At 36.1% G+C, this 17,454-nt stretch overlaps 2 protein-coding genes across 11 annotated transcripts in view; one reads left to right on the forward strand and one right to left on the reverse strand.

Annotated features, from left to right (window-relative positions):
• The window catches only part of NCAPG (non-SMC condensin I complex subunit G), a 51,417-nt gene extending 43,963 nt beyond the window's left edge, over window positions 1–7,454 (forward strand). The window contains exons 15-21 of the mRNA XM_055434585.2: window positions 550–731; window positions 1,001–1,175; window positions 3,327–3,488; window positions 3,744–3,882; window positions 4,226–4,309; window positions 6,382–6,457; window positions 7,317–7,454. Coding sequence (XP_055290560.2) covers window positions 550–731; window positions 1,001–1,175; window positions 3,327–3,488; window positions 3,744–3,882; window positions 4,226–4,309; window positions 6,382–6,457; window positions 7,317–7,440 — 942 coding nt within the window. The 3' untranslated portion in view covers window positions 7,441–7,454. The remainder of the gene's footprint in view (window positions 1–549; window positions 732–1,000; window positions 1,176–3,326; window positions 3,489–3,743; window positions 3,883–4,225; window positions 4,310–6,381; window positions 6,458–7,316) is intronic.
• A 56-nt stretch (window positions 7,455–7,510) lies between these two features.
• LCORL (ligand dependent nuclear receptor corepressor like) overlaps window positions 7,511–17,454 on the reverse strand; it is a 182,532-nt gene continuing 172,588 nt past the window's right edge. For 9 of the 10 annotated variants that reach the window (XM_055434574.2, XM_055434575.2, XM_055434576.2 and 6 more), the window contains one exon: window positions 9,730–9,878. In XM_055434574.2, the coding sequence (XP_055290549.2) occupies window positions 9,858–9,878 (21 nt within the window). In that variant the 3' untranslated portion in view covers window positions 9,730–9,857. Of the gene's footprint in view, window positions 9,879–17,454 lie in introns of all 10 variants that reach the window. The other variant, XM_088836255.1, reaches the window with a different exon arrangement.

Genomic DNA, 17,454 nt, shown 5'->3' on the forward strand with positions numbered 1-17,454 from the left:
GGCTCAATAGCCAGTATTTTTAACTACTACTCTTTTATACCCGTATCTCTGTTTGAATACCACTACCTCTTTTTCATTTTTTTCTCTAGTTTGTTTTGGTTACCCTTTTTTAGGAATACCTTTTTCTTCTTGTGCACCTTCTATTCACATTTTACCTGTTATTCACACATATTGCCACTCCTGCCTGTGGAATAGACACCTTCTCTGATGATAGAGACTATTATTGAAAGTTTTCTATATCTTAGCACCATGATAAGTGTTTAATACATATGGTTTTGGTTTCTGGTTTCACAATATTACCTTTTGGTTCTTTTTGTTCTTCTGAAGAGTTGAAAGGGAATTTATAGCTAGACTAATAGTTTGTCACGTAGCCTTAGCCTAAAAAGAAGAAATAAAATCCTCTTATGTGCCTTTAAATAATCATAATAACATGAATGATTTTGGATAAATTTATATAAAAGTACTGTAGGATGGGCTACAGTGTAAGGCTTTAAAGGGAAGTATTAATACAAATAAAAATTTTCTTTTAATGAAAGTCATTTTTAATAGGTGTCTGAACTCAGGACAGGAGCTGCAGAAGGACTAGCCAAGCTGATGTTCTCTGGACTTTTGGTCAGCAGCAGGATTCTTTCTCATCTTGTCTTGTTATGGTACAATCCTGTGACTGAAGAGGATGTTCGACTTCGACATTGCCTAGGCGTGTTCTTCCCCATGTTTGCTTATGCAAGCAGGTATTTAGTCATATCGATAAACCAAAGTCTAGCTTGAAATTGAATCCAGGCTCCTCATGAGTCCATTTTATAGTATTTTGTTGTTAGTTTTCTTTTTCTTCAGTGGTAAATGAGAAGAATTTACCTAGATTCTATCTACCTGAATTATTTGGCTCTTTCCTAGATAAACATGTACTATATCTTGATAGGGTGAATTTTGCATATAATGTTGTTTTTAAAGAATCATATGCTTTTTCTTTGCTAGCATACCTTAAATTGTTTTTCAATAGGACTAACCAGGAATGTTTTGAAGAAGCCTTTCTTCCAACTCTGCAGACACTGGCCAATGCCCCTGCATCTTCTCCTCTAGCTGAAATAGATATCACTAATGTTGCTGAGTTACTTGTAGATTTGACAAGACCAAGTGGGTTAAATCCTCAGGCCAAGAATTCCCAAGATTATCAGGTGGGTGAGTATATTAGCCTATGGATGGTAAGGGTAGTAACTAGCATGCAGGTCACTGTTGTTTTGGTAAAATAATCCTTCTGATAGTTTCTTTAAAATAGAGAGGCTGCATGTTGACCTTAAGATTTCTAGTGTATGTGGTAGAACATAACACTAAGAAAAGAAAAGTGTCGTTTGCAGCTATGTCGGTGGACCTGAGGGCGTTGTGTCTGAAACAATTCAGCCAAAGACAGAGACTCTGTTAAGTACTTATTTGTGGAATCTAAAGAATGAATGTGAGAAAACAAATGAATATAAAGTAGAGACTAGTGGTTATCAGAGGAGAGGGGAGGGATAAGACAGAGATAGGGATTAAGAGACACAGACTACTATTTATAAAATAAACTACGAGGATATACTGTACAGCACAGGGAAATGTAGCCATTATTTTAAAATAATTTGAAATGGAGTATGATCTATAAAAATACTGAATAACTGTTATGCACCTAAAACTAATGTTGTAAATTAACTTCATTTTAATTTAAAAAGGCCTTTTGGGAAATGGGGAGATGATCATATAAAAATAAAAGTGCTAGCATTTTTGCTACTGAACGGAAATTACCACAAATTCATCATTTTCACCATCCTCTCCCCACCTCGTGCTGGCTGTTACTAATGCTGAATAATGACCTGTTACGTTAGGGCTCGCTGAGTGCTCATTATTGATTTACCTGTTATGTTTGTGATACAAAGAAGGGGAAATCAAAGGATGAAACTCACTTGAAGCTTAGTTTTATTTTTAATTTAGAGAAGATACAGTTAGTGCATACTCTCAAATTAAATGTAAGCTGTTTTTTAACCCTTTAATATCATTTGATCAAACATTCACCATATTGAAAATTAATGTGTTATGAATTATTTCAGATGTCAGCATTTTAAGTTGAAGGTATTGGTCTGTTTTAATTGATATTTAGTGACTCCATACCTCATTTGAGTTACTGCGTTATATGTTATTAGAAAGAAGATTACAAAAATTAGGACAAAATATAGTAAGGGTCAGTGATATAGCTAAATGCTTTAGCATTTTAGAAGATGGCAGGTTGCATGTGGTTTGGATGATAAATTCAGCATTACTAGTTTTAAATCTCGCTGAGTAAAATTCACTTTAGGCCTTGTTTGGATTTGAGGAGTGGTTTGGATAGAGAAAAAGACTCAAGTACAAGTGATCAAATGTAGCTGGTTTTACAAGTCATGTTGGGGAACTGTGGAAAAATCATTACGGCCAAGGATCCTGAATAGGCCTGTTAGGGCAGAACATTAGGATAGGGAATTTGGAGTTGACTCTATTTGCAGGGAGTATAATGAAAGGCTTAATGGGATAACAGTCATTATTGGAAAGATTAATTTGATTGTCACATTAGGTGTGGTGAGTTGGTAAGAGGAATAGAGAATATTAATAAAGAGAGCAGTTAAAAAATTGGTTTTAGGAGATAAATGCTTGTAGAAAGAGAATAGAAAGTAGTAGTAAAAAGTAGTAGAAATTGACATGGAAAAAAAAGTTGCTGGTACAGAAGCCTAGCAGAAAGAGCTTTGTTTGAGTCGGGGGAATTGGAAGAATCCAAGATAACTCTGAGGTCCTAGGTGGTGTGGGTGACAGAAGACCTCAAGAACCTGTTGACATTAGGGTGTACTCTGATGAGCAGCATCTTGGAGGAATGAAGGAAATAGATTGGGCAGAGGAAGGAATTGAACTGTCATGTAGTCTTAAGGCCTCAGCTGATCTCACAGGAAGTTCCAGAATTGGGATTGTTCTTTGCTTTGTCCAGAATTGAGATGAGGCTGGGCTGTTGTACCTGTACATCTACCAGTTACTGAATGTGGATTAACCCTTGGGGAGAAAGTGTGACCTTAAGCAAAGTCCATTGTCTTAGCGTGGTTCAGTCTACACCTGGGAACTTTTAGCCCCTAAAACTCATGGTAGCCTGGAGAGTGAATGGTTCAGTACACATTGTACCACAGCATCTACTATAAGAAGGGGCGCTCACATGGGGAGGACTATGTTGTTTTAGACATTTTGGGATTATGAAAAGATCATTAGTTGGAAATGGTATGTAGGACTGTATCATAAAGATACCATTTCAATTTACCAGTAATTTTCCCTTGATTTGCCAGGCCTTAACAGTCCATGACAATCTGGCTATGAAAATTTGCAATGAGATACTAACATGTCCACATTCACCAGAAGTTCGGGTCTATACGAAAGCTTTGAGTTCTTTAGAACTCAGCAGTGATCTTGCTAAAGATCTTCTGGTTGTGTTGAATGAGATTCTGGAGGTAAGTAGTTTCCAGTCACTCTTAATGTGTATACGTTTTTTTTTAATCAAAGTAGAATTTACATTGTTAAATTTATACATAACATTAGTATTTGGTGCTCATTTCTTGAAGTAAATATTTACTTCTTAAATTTAATAGGATTTTTAGAATGCTTTATTTTATCATTATATAGTTTTTTAAAGGTTAGAAAATGCTGCATTAAAAAATATGCTGCATAAAAAATGCTGCATAAATTTTTTTTTTTTTCTATTACAGCAAGTAAAAGATAGAACATGTCTAAGAGCTTTGGAGAAAATCAAGATTCAGTTAGAAAAAGGAATTAAAGAACACAGTGACCAAGCTGTAGCAGCACAGGATGACATCACAACGATGACTGTTCTTCAGAGTGAAGATGGTAACGATATAGTAACCTGAGTATTTATAAGACTCTCCTCCTCTAACATATAAGTGATAGATGTCAGAAATGGAAGAAAAGTTTTTCTAATTAAATTCACTTGGGAAAGTGTATTAATATTACTGATAAGTGTTTATTGTACGTGTATAGATTTTTTTGTGTACATTTCTCACCATAATACCATGCCTACTATGTTCCTAAGAGTTTAGCTTGCTTATTTTCCAGTGTTCACAGTTGGAACATTTACTTATGGTACATTTTCAGTAGCTGCTGTTGGGACTGTCACTGACTTGCTCATACTTTATGAGGCTATTTTTAATAATTGTGTTATTTCCTTTAATAGAAAAGAATAAAGATGTATACATAACTCCTGTCAAGGAAGTGAAAGCAACTCGAACGAAATCCACTCAGCAAAAGACCAACAGAGGTAATAACATGGATTGTCTAACTTTACAACTTTTCAGTTTTGTTATCCAATGAAATACTTTCCTTAGGTAAGTGTAAAGGTTTTTCATTGTCTTCAGTTCAGTTCAGTTCATTCGCTCAGTAGTGTCCGACTCTCCGCGACCCCATGAATCACAGCACACCAGGCCTCCCTATCCATCACCAACTCCCGGAGTTCACTCAAACTCATGTCCACAGAGTCAGTGATGCCATCCAGCCATCTCATTCTCTGTCGTCCCCTTCTCCTCCCGCCCCCAAGCTTTCCCAGCATCAGAGTCTTTTCCAGTGAGTCAACTCGTCGCATGAGGTGGCCAAAGTATTGCAGTTTCAGCTTTAGCATCAGTCCTTCCAGTGAACACCCAGGATCGATCTCCCTTAGAATGGACTGGTTGGATCATTGTCTTACATATCCTTAAATTTCTGTTTCAGCTTATATTAGGTTTTACTTTGTGTCTAAAAAAGGTAATATTTGTTGCTTCAAGTGCTTTTGATTGAAAGAAGTATGATGCAAAAGATCTATTGCAAAGGACTGTTTGGGTTAAACTAAGTTTATTTATATTATCTGTTGTTTGTTTTCTGTCGTTTATATGATTAAGCATTTTTTGTCCCTTTTATCCTCCTAGTATTTTTCTGGGCTTCTATTTTCCTTTTACTTCATATTTTCCCAACATAATTTATTTTCCAAGGGATATCCAACAATAAGGGATTTGTTGGAATAAAGTAAATGTTGACTGTTTAGGGGTCACTTAGAAAAAAAATCTGAAAATCAAGGTCTTTTTAATCTTTTATTATTTTATTACAAAAGCAATGCATGCTTGTTACAGAAGAATCAGAAAACACATCCAAGCAAACTAAAGAATGCTAATAATTCATGAGTCAACCATTTAAAAAAAAATTGTTTTTTTGAAGCCCTTTTCTATTAAGATTTAATTATTTCTAAGTGGAATCTGGCCATGATTTTGTTTTAGAGCCAGTTATTTGAATGCTAATTGCTAGGTATTGTTCCACATTAGTCCCATGTTGTTGGATGTTTTCTTGGGGATAACTGCATTAGAAGTTTACAAGCAAATATGTAATGTTGGAAGAAAACAAAAGCAAAAAGTCTCAGTTGAATAAGTATGGTATATAAATTTCAACCAAATGACCATACTGAATAATTTGGCTTTGATCAGATTGCTTTTAGTCAGATATACTACAAGAATTCCACCTCTTATTTTTTTTTAATAGCTCAAATTTCATTTATGTATGATGTTTTAGTATCATAAATGAGGATCATCGCAGGCCACTGTACTTTGTAACTTTGTAAATTTCTATCAGGTAGAATTTTTGTAACCCCCTACAGCATATAAAGGCTTAAATTTTATTCCAAAATGTTTTAGGAAACAAATTTGAATTGACCTTGTAATTTGAATATTTTGAATATTTTCTTATAAAATTTAAATATTTTACAAGAAACCATACCTTACTGATTAAAGTTCTGTTTCTTTAGGACCTGTTTTATGGGCTTAATCTATCTTTCTAAACTTATCATTCAGTTCAGTTCAGTCGCTCAGTCGTGTCCGACTCTTCGACCCCATGAATGACAGCACGCCAGGCCTCCCTGTCCATCACCAACTCCCGGAGTTCACTCAAACTCATGTCCATTGAGTCGGTGATGCCATCCAGCCGTCTCATTCTCTGTCGTCCCCCTCTCCTCCCGCCCCCAATCCTTCCCAGCATCAGACTCATTAGGTCTACATATACCTTGTGCCATAAGGGGTGCACTCTTTATATAGCATTTTTCACATGCTTGTTTTCCCCAAATAAATGTAACAGAATTTGCCTCCATATAACTCAGTTTCCATCTTTTCCCTTGCCTATTGTCAGAGCTTACATAAGAAATTAGTAAAATTTTAATCTTACTTGGATTCCATTTCTCTGTGGTATTGGTACTTTATATCAAGGTGTCTGGGGACCAGGAGGGAAGGGTGTTGAAGAGGGGAAAATAAAGGATGGGTAGTTGAGAAAATAGGTTTAAAATGAGCAGTTGATAATGAGTTGTATACTGTCTTTAAGGACGGAGAAAAGTGATAGCTTCAGCTAGAACGAACAGAAGACGTCAGACTGTTGAGGCTGAGGCTAACTCTGAAAGGTATGCCATGTACATCTGGAATATGTAAAGAAGCCTATCTTCATTTTTAAAAAAATTATCTAGAAGTTAAAAAAGTTGTAGTTTGCTTATACTGTGAATATATAACAAGATAATCTGAAAATGTGTAGCTTTTTAGATTACCCAGGAGTATTTGACTTCCTCTGGTTTGTGTGCTTTTCCTATTGGTTGATATGACTTTTAGTACTATGTCATTATTTTTATGTTCTTTCAAATTATATTTCCATTTATTCATCTGTTTAAAAAATCACGTATGTATGACATCTCTGAATTTGAATTGGCAAACCACTGAGATTTAGATTTGGGTTCTCTACATTTATTAATGATAAAAGTTCTGCCTGTAATTTGGATGGTGTTAGTGGTATAGTTTATTTTTGATTTCTGCCAATAAGCCACTGTTGGAAGCTCAGTGTTTACAGCTGTCTTGTGCTGATTTGTTCATTCATAGATAAAATGTATGTATTTTCAATATATAACGTTAAAGGTTTGATTAAATTAAAAATCTTTTGGGAATACCTGCTGTTTAGTGTTTTAGGAATTTATTTGCCTAAATAAATAGAACTTATTTTTTTCACTACTTGAGTATCCCATAAAATTTTTGGGCAGTTGCTATGGTTCCTGTTTAATTACAAGCTTCATTATAGAAATTTAAGTTTTTGTTTTTTGCTTTATTCTGTATAATACCAGGTCAGTGTTTCTTGGTTTTGAGATTTTAGTTTTAAGCTCAATGGAATCAGGATATCAATCACACACTGATAGAATGACAGAAACAAAGTTTTATTTATAAATAAACTGGTTTTAAAGCTTATATTTAAATTGGTGTATTTCAACATCTGTTTAGTGATCATGAAGTTCCAGAGCCAGAATCAGAAATGAAGATGAGATTACCAAGACGAGCCAAAACAGCAGCGCTAGAAAAAAGTAAACTTAACCTTGCACAGTTTCTCAATGAAGATGAAAGTTAGAAGAAATGATGGAGGTGGAGTCCTTTGAAAAATGGCCTTTAAAATTATGTTCAGTTCTTTGCTTTAATAAAGTTACCCTTGTATGAAAATTAAAGTCATTCTTGTAGAAATTTCTGGTGTGCGATTCCACATTGTTTTATCCTGTATTGAATCTATAAGTGTGCTTACTGCTCCATCTTCTATCAGTCAGTCATGGATTTAATAAGAATCTTAGGTGGGCCTGGGAATCTGCCTTTTAACAGGTCTCCCAGGTGATCCTTATGAATTTTCATGTTTAAAATCATGGCATATGGGCAACATCTAAGTGTAACTAGCTGGCTGCTTGCTTTGAGAAACTTGACCGAGTTGTGACGTATCCAACATAGATAATAACACCTGAGAACACATTTTAAAAATGACATCTTAAGGACAAAAAAATATCACAAACTAGCCAGAAACAAGCTTATTTCCAGGGAAGACTAGTATGATGAACCAGAGTCCCCAGCATCCAAGTTCAACAGTTATCATTTTGATAACTTTGTGATCTTTACACTTTAAAATATTTTGATAATGCTATTTGTATGGGTGATTTTTTTTTCCCAAAGTGTTTGCATATGAGAGCCTAAGTTTGCTTATGTTATGATGGTTCCTTGGTTAGGGAGATGTTCACATATACGTATTAATGATGGGGTTTTCTGTGTTTGGGATATAACAAAATATTTATTGTGAGTGATTAAAAAATATTAGTAGGAAAAGAATGTGACAGGAAGTTCACTACATACTAATTTATGAGCACTATTTCTTCAACAGTAAATTTATTTTCTGGATAAAATTGGCACTTGCCTGACTTAAGAAACTTACTCTCTCAAATCAGTCCTCTTTCCTTGTGTTAATACCCAACAAAACATCTTTTACTCTCTGATAAGCCTATTATTCAGAATAGAAATAACCTAACAATGGATCTGTTTTAATAATTGTGCTTTTTTTAAGGTTTATTTCTGAGAGGCTATTTCTTTAAGGTGATGTTCTCTGATGGAGCTGAAGTTGAGACTGCTGTGTTTTTCTGGGCCAGATTGCTATGTTACATATGTATATATGCTTTATACAACTTAGAAATATAAAAGGAGCCCGGAAGTTACAAAGAATGCTTATTAAGCTAAAAGGCAAATGAAGATATGGTGGTGATATAAAAGTGAAAAACGGATGATTTTTTTTCATTCTGTTGGCTGTCTTTTCCTGTGCTTCAAATTCTTTATGTAAGCCTTTTTGTTAAATCCCTGTCATTTAAAAAATTATTTGGGGGGTGGGGTTGGTAGGGATAAATAAGGTCTTAAAAAGTATGCCATAAGTAAAAGTCTTTAGAATCTCAATTAACTAAATTGCATACTTACATGGACCACCATACCACAGCTTGCTTTCTCTGGCATGGGAAAAATAACTTTAAGCACCAAACTTTGAGTATTCTTACTATTCAAGTTTTAGACACAATCACATAAGCCAATGATGAAGCTATGCTTTGCACTACTAAAGGAATACTATCCTCTTTTTAGGACATCCCTTTACACTTTAAAATAAATGGCTAGAATACAATAAAATCAATAGGTGTAAATCCATTTACCATTTTTCATTCAAAACTGATAACTTACAAAAAAACCAAACAGTATTCTTATCTGCAAGAGGCACAGATATGCTGAAAAGTAAACATGCAGTTGTGCCATTGCTCTTAAAGCCCACAGACTTCATAGGTTTAAAAGTACAGAGAAGTAACTGATCAGTTCAGATTCTCCCTATGAATGAAACACTTGATGATAAACTATGATCAATTTTCTATACATATATAACTTTGAAAGAGATACTTCTAAGAGATACCTTTGCCTTTTACCAATTTGCTTCGAGGTAGTTGGTATCCACCTGTTAGACAACCATTCATGGGTCAGGTCATCAGAAATCTTTACAACACTAGCCTTCTAAATTTCACAATGCGTTATATATTAAGAATTTGTGTACAGAAATAAAATGGGACAATTATATATTTAGGGTGTAAAAAATTCACAAAATACCAGTAAAGAGAGAAACATCAAAATCCATTTGTACTGCAAAATTCCACAATGGTCTGGCATAAAATATGTAAAAAATACAAAGAATATAATCAAAATGATTAATGTTAATGATTTTATAGACAAATCACAAGACCAGAAATACTTTTAAAATCAATAAATGCAATTGGCAGAAAGAATGTTGATGTACAAAATAAGGATAGTGCAAGAAGAACTGCAATCTATTTCTCTTCACTTTTGAGATTTTGGTTATGAACTGTACAGCTTGCTAGAGATGCTGCTGTCAACTTCAGATTCCATTCAATGGGATGATTAAGGCACATCTTAATGGGGCTCAAAGGGCAACTTGCTGTATTCCCATCAGACAAATTCAGTTTCTCATCAGTTTTCACTTGTAGCATGCTGGAAAAGAAAAGTGTAAAGCACTTTAGTTTTGTTTTTATTTCAAAGAAACGATCAACCTTAGAAAACTCAATAGTTTTACTGTTTGGACCTCTAAACAGCATTTTTTTTTTTTTTTTAGCTCCTGCTGCCTTAATGAACTGAATGCAACATAAGTAATTCAGAGCTGACTCAGATACCCCTGGACAAAAAATAGCATATGTGGATTTCATCAGTATCCCTCAGGATATTTGACCTACTCAGCTTGGCATTCAACCCTTTTAACTTTTCCTTTAACCTACCAAAAAGACACTTTGACACAAGAAGGAATTAATCTCTGTTGAATGCCTATCATATTCTAGGCACATTCACATGCATTATCTCACATTTCATTAACAACCAAGCAAGGCTGGTATACTGTAAGCCCATAAGAGACGATAAAAGTGAGTTACAGTACAAATAAAATCGATCACAGGGCTGGAGCTGAAATAGAGTCCTTGCTCTTTATGCTGTATACTAGCTCTCTGATGAGAATCTTCTCTAAAATCACAGACTTAACAGTCCAAAGGTAACTAGCCACTCCACACGTGACACACAAGTAATCCCAAGTCTTAAGTAATAATGAAAGTCAATTCACATCTTCAGATGTAAGTCCTTATGTTTAGAAACAGCTTGATATACATTAGCTCATTTGACACGACTGATGAGTTCAATTGGGCTACGTCATTCCTAAGCTTTCTCTAACAGCATGTCAGTGATTCTGCCCATTAGTAAAGAGGAAGCTGAGCTGTGTAGTACAGTGGCTTATTAGAATTGGTAAATGGCAGCAGCATCCAGACTTCACTAGCAATTTCCTGATCCCTCCTTGCAGCTTCAAACAACTGACTCATCTGTCATTCCATAAACAGATTTAACCTGTTAAACAGTATTTTAACAACTATCATATTTTCACTGAGTTTTTCCCACATTGTTCGTTTCACTGAATGACAGGATTTCAATTTTTATAAATAGATATGAAACAAAATGACAGCCTAAAAGACTACCAATCAAAAACAGTAATCACTTAAAGTCAAAACTTAGAGATGATTAATGACAGTAATGTTTTTCCTTCCTCCAAGGGCTGCCAGTCCATGTTTATTTGTATTTTCAAAACAAAGTTTGATGTATGCCTCTTTGAGAAACTAAAGGAAGCTATACAAACACAATGCTATTACTGAGGTAACTTGGTAGGCATGTATATCAGGTATCAAACTCCCAAATAAAAAAAATGGCATGGAGCAACAAATCGTGGTCATAACAATTTCTTTTTGCTATTTAACAAAGTATTCACCACAGAGTAATACTCAATAACTATATTATTGTTTTTTCCAATACTTAAAGACAATTTTTTAAAGTTACTTTTTTAGACAATAAACTCCAAATTTGGGAACACAAACTCCAGAGGTGCACAAAACTATACAAATGCATGGGAAGAAAATATCAGTCAAGAAAAAGAGCTAAATGTTAGTGCCCATATACAGATTGGTGTGTTTAATTAATATATACCTACCAAAATAGTAACGTGTTCAAAATTTGGGCACCTGTGACCTACAGAATACTAAGAACAGAACACAACCCTTACTCAGGCCTCACGTACCATCTGGGTTCCTTATTTGATATAGACAGGGCCTTACTTTGGATAAGTACCTCTCTTCTAGCTTCCTCCCCCTTTCACCAAAGTGTGTAAACTAAACCTTTACATTTGTCTATAGTTCCATATGGTTTTTAAAGCACGTTGACTGACTCATTAGATCGTCAGAAACAGGCCCAAGTAAGGGCAAAGTTTGCCTGCAGTGATTATGTAGACAGCTCAGCCTATTTTCAATACTTCAGTAATTTCCCTCACCCTAAGACAGAGCATCTCTCCACCATCTGAATAAAAATTTCCCTCACCCTAAGACAGAGCACCTCTCCACCATCTGAATAAAGGTTTACAGAACATGTGCATTTGGAAAGTATAAAAGGAAAAAATAATTTTTTAAGTCATGGGAATCCAAATAGTTATTATTTGTGTTTAATGATTAATGATAATTCTAAAATATTTTTTTCATATATACAACTCTAATAATTTAAACTTGTTTTACTTATTACTGGAGGTATGTGATGGTTCATTTCTATCATATAGACAATAAACTAAGCCAGTCACATTGCAAAAAACATTTTAGTGTAATCAAGTTAAAAATATCGCTTATAAAGCAGTTGCTATATGCCAGGCGTTATGCTAAAAGCCTTTCTTACACTGACCTCATTCAGTTCTAACAATCATCCACTGAGACTCAAAGAAGTAAAATGACTGACCCAAGGTCACAAAACTGAGTGCGTCTTCAGGGTCTATGATCTGTTTATGCTATCCTGCACGCTGACTCTTGGGTTGTGATTCTGGCATGATTCTCCCTTCATGTTGCTATCTACTTATCTATTTCTTTGAATACTTAATTTCCATGTCAGGTCTACAGCCATAACCTTTTCCAAGAGACCTATATGTCTACAGCATGAATTTTCTTTAAAGAGGGAGCTGCTAGTCATATCTTTTAATTTCTCAGTGTGAGAAGAAAATGTCAGGGCACAGACTGACATGAGAGCTACCATGAGTGTTCTTTAGGTTAAGTTTCAAGGAACACAAGTTACCTTTTCAAAGGAAGAAAGAAGTCTAGCTATATGCATGGACAGGCAACTCTGACATACGATTTGGAATTTGAATAGTTACTATAATGTCCTGGAAACCATCAAATTTGAACTTATTTAATGCCAGTGGGTGACTGGTTTATTTTCCTCTGGAAATTGTGTCTTCCATTGTTAATTCAGTAAAAAAAAAAAATTCACTGATAGTTGTTACAGCTCAGCACTATCTTTGAGTCTGGTATCTCCACAAATCTGTCCAAATAACATGAAAGGGCTGTCAACGTGCAAAACTAGAGCAGAGAACCTTCATGAAGTAGACAAGTGTATTCCCACGTTTTTGAGTACTAAATTATAAAAATGAAGTCACTGGTCTCCTGGAATCTAAATTTGATGGTTCTTAGGTTCTAGGAAGCCAATATAGGACCCTGCCACAGAGAGAAATGTTTCAGTTCTATATGGCCCTGGCATGTGTTCACTATCCAGGTCTGCTGGTAAGTAAAGTTAAATCCTTAACAATATCTACCTAATATATTAGGAATATAAGTGTGCTGGTATCTGTTTTAAAGGGTTTTGCAGCTTGGTAAGGAGGTGGTGGGCAGTGGGGCGGGGAGGAGGGAGTATTCATAAATTACCAGAATTAAAAGCAGTAAAAGGAGTAGCTAAGAACAAAGGGATTACAGAGAAGGGAAAGATTAATCCTAGAAATGGATTAACATTTGAAATAGGTCTTCAGGGATAAGAATTTTAGGAAATTGGGACAGAAGGAGATTTTAGATCCTGAGTTCTGATCCTAAATCAAATCACTCACCTGCTGAGTGTACACTCCTTAGCCTCTAAGCTTCAACTTAACTGGATAGTGAAGATAGAATACCACATCTTAAGGGTAATGTGATTATTAAATGAGTTGATATAAATAAAGCACCTGGTATAGGGAATGCATGTAATATGCTTGATTGGACACATAGTAAGGAGTCAATAAATGTGAATATTAGTACTAATAACAAAAATTAAAAAAAATTACGTGTGGGGATAAACTATGGCAGACACACATATAATATGTTTTTACAATTTTTACTGTATTAGTTTCCCCGGTGATTCAGCAGTAAAGAATCTGCCTGCAATGCAGACTTGGGTTTGATTCTTGGGTTAGGAAGACCCCCCCTGGAGAAGGAAATGACAACCCACTTCAGTATTCTTTCCTGGAAAATTCCATGGACAGAGGAGCCTGATGGGCTACAGTCCATGGGGCCGCAAAAGAGTCAGACATGACTTAGTGACTAAACAAGTAATTTGTATACAACAGGTTAATTTTGAATCTCTGGGCTTAAAGAGGATCAAATGTAAAAAAGTCATAGAATGTTGCCAGGTAAACATGGTGCACTGGTGAACCATGAGGTTTAACAGGATGAAATAAATACTTTCTCTTGTTGGAAAACTCTCTGTTAGGTTGTACAGCTGTTCTATTTGTTTGTTTTTAAAATATCTAATTTATCTGAAGAGTAAAATTTCCTTTTGGTAAGATATTGATGAATTTAAAAGTTTTGGCAGATTGTTAAAGTGGGAAATTTTAAGTCAGCCATTTTTCTGGATTTGCTTTTGGTTATTTGATATGGTTATCTGGAGGAGCAGAAGAGCCAGGTGTTTAGGATCAAGACCCTGAAAGCCAATAGTCTTAGAATAGAAACCTAGAGTTGCAACTTACTGCTACCAATTTTAGAAAAATTACATTTTCAATAAACGATCAACACATGGTACACGCAGTATGTGCTTACTTAGTGCTACCATGATTAGTAAAGAGCAAACCGAAATAATCAAAAATTGAAAAGAAGACATTTAGAATTTAATCATTTCACTACGTGAGATATCTACCTGAATTTTTAGCTAAATGGAATGAAGGAAACTAGACATATCAAAGGTACAGAAAAAATTCTCTTCAGGATTCAATGAACAGTTTGCATTGCTATGTGATTCAGAAGTGATTCTCAGTCTTGTAGGGATCCCTGAATTTCTTAGTGAACTTGCATATTAGTACAACTGTGCCTAAAGCAGTATATTAAATAGGCATTCAAATATCCAGAAACCACATGATTCAGAGACCTTTATAAATAAAATAGAAAATTTCAGTACTAAATATGAAAGTAAAAGCAACTAGGAAGCTGTTTATCTAAAATAATGCCAATTAACTGTAGAAGATCACAGAACCTGGCATGACGTAAATGTTTTTTGACCCTGTTCCCATAGGCCTCCTCAGGAACTTATCAATGATCATCATCAATGGTTCCAACACTTTTTCTTAAATACCATCTGTGGCAGATTAATTAATGACTTCGGTTCTTCATCCATCACTGTATTCACTCTGCCCTATCTATTTGACCATGCCCTCCCATCCTGACTCACCTATGTGATGTGCACTGGCTTAATGGCATAATAGCAAACATGCTGTTTATAAACGGCAAACATGACACTAGCTGAAGTTGAGAAACTAGACATTTACGTTCACTGTTACACCTCTGCTTCTGCCCTGAGAACGTGCCTGGCTGGCTTGCTGGATGGCTATGAGAGACACAAGGAGCAGGGCTAAGCTGTTCCACTCAATTGCCAGCTAACTCCAACACACTGGCGGGAGCCCAGCCAATATCCAAAGAAACCTCCAGTCATACTTGCCAATCACTGACTCATGAGTGAAATAAATACAGAATTACTTTGAGCTAATGAGTTTTGGTGTGGTTTCTAAAATGTAGCATCGTTGTGGCAATAGATAAATAATAGACCATCTCTTCTCTTTTGGATTCTCACCATCATGTTTAAACAAGTGCCAGGTCCCTCATTCCTTAAAAAAAAAAAACAAAAAAACACCCATGGCTTCATTCAATCTTTTGACCAATCTAGACAGCATATTAAAAAGCAGTGACATTACTTTGCCAACATAGTCAAAGCTATGGTTTTTCCAGTAGTCATATATGGATGTGAGAGTTGGACTATGAAGAAAGCTGAGCACCGAAGAACTGATGCTCTTGAACTGTGGTGTTGAAGAAGACTCTTGAGAATCCCCTGGATGGCAAGGAGATCCAACCAGTCCATCCTAAAGGAGATCAGTCCTGAATATTCACTGGAAGGATTGAGGCTGAAGCTGAATCTCCAATACTTTGGCCACCTGCAAAGAACTGACTCATTTGAAAAGACCCTGATGCTGGGAAAGATTGAAGGTGGGAGAAGGGGACAACAGAAGATGAGATGGTTGGATGGCATCACTGACTCAATGGACATGCTGCTGCTGCTAAGTCACTTTAGTTGTGTCTAACTCTGTGCGACCCCATGGACTGCAGCCCACCAGGCTCCTCTGTCTGTGGGATTTTCCAGGCAAGAGTACTGGAGTGGGGTGACATTGCCTTCTCCCCAATGGACATGAGTTTGAGTAAACTCCGGGAGTTGGTGATGGACAGGGAGGCCTGGTGTGCTGCAGTTCATGGGGTCACAGAGTCAGACACGACTGAGTGACTGAATTGAACTGAATATTTTTAGTCAGATTACTTTAATGAGCTGTCCTATACTTGCTATCATCATTTTCTATACCTCTTATTCTTTAACATTCTCTAACCTAGCTTCCAGGCCTTTTACTCCATGAAACCAGCACTTATTAAAGTCACCAATGAAATAAGTCTAATGAAGGATCTTTACTTTTTGGCCTTCTGGCTTCCTAACAACATTCAACACGTTGGGCTGTTTCTTCTGCTAGGGACTGGATTGTGTCCCCCTCCTTTCTTACCACCCCTCCAATTCCCCATCCTCAATTTATATATTAAGAGATATGGGGCCTTTAGGAGTAATTAAGGTGAAATGAAGTCATAGGGTAGGGCTATAATCCAATAATCCCTTAGAAGAAATGGAGTAGCCCTCATAATCAACAAAAGTCCTAAATGCACTACTTGGGTGCAATCTCAAAAACAACAGAATGACCTCTGCTCATTTCCAAGGCAAACCATTCAAATCACAGTAATCCAAGTCTATGCCCCAACCATTAATGCCAGAGAAGCTGAAGTTGAATGGTTCTATGAGGACCTACAAGACCTTCTAGAATGAACAACAAAAAAAGGTGTCCTTTTCATCATAGGGGACTAGAATGGAAAATTAGGAAGCCAAGACATACCTGGAGTAACAGACAAGTTTGGCTTTGGACTAGAAAATGAAGCAGGACAAAGGCTAAGAGTTTTTCCAAGAGAACGCACTGGTCATACCAAGCACCTCTTCCAAAAACAGAAGAGATGACTCTACACATGGACATCACCAGATGGTCAATACCGAAATCAGATTGATTACATTATTTGTAGTCAAAGATGGAGAAACTCTATACAGTCTGCAAAAACAAGACCGGGGGAGCTGACTGTGGCTCAGATCATGAACTCCTTATTGCCAAATTCAGACTTAAATTGAAGAAAGTAGGGAAAATCACTAGGTCATTCATGTATGACCTAAATAAAATTCCTTATGATTATACAGTGGAAGTGACACATTCAAGGGATTAGATCTGATAGAATACCTGAAGAACTATGGACAGAGGTTCATGACATTGTACAGGAGGTGGTGATCAAAACCATTCCAAAGAAAAAGAAATGCAATAGTGCAAAATGGTTGTCTGAGGAGGACTCACAAATAGCTGAGAAAAGAGTGAGTGAAAGTTGCTCAGTTGTGTCCGACTCTTTGCGACCCCGTAGACTATACAGTCCATGGAATTCTCCAGGCCAGAATACTGGAGTGGGTAGCCTTTCCCTTCTCCAGGGGATCTTGCCAACCCAGGGATCGAACCCAGGCTTCCCGCATTGCAGGTGGATTCTTTACCAGCTGAGCTATCAGGGAAGTCCAGCTGAGAAAAGAAGTGACAGGCAAAGGAGAAAAGGAAAGATATATCCATCTGAATGCAGTGTTCCAAAGATAAGAA

Source organism: Moschus berezovskii, chromosome 5 (assembly GCF_049115385.1).
Source record: "Moschus berezovskii isolate FMDL1 chromosome 5, NW_MosBer_1.0, whole genome shotgun sequence".
NCBI classification, from domain to species: Eukaryota; Metazoa; Chordata; class Mammalia; order Artiodactyla; family Moschidae; genus Moschus; species Moschus berezovskii.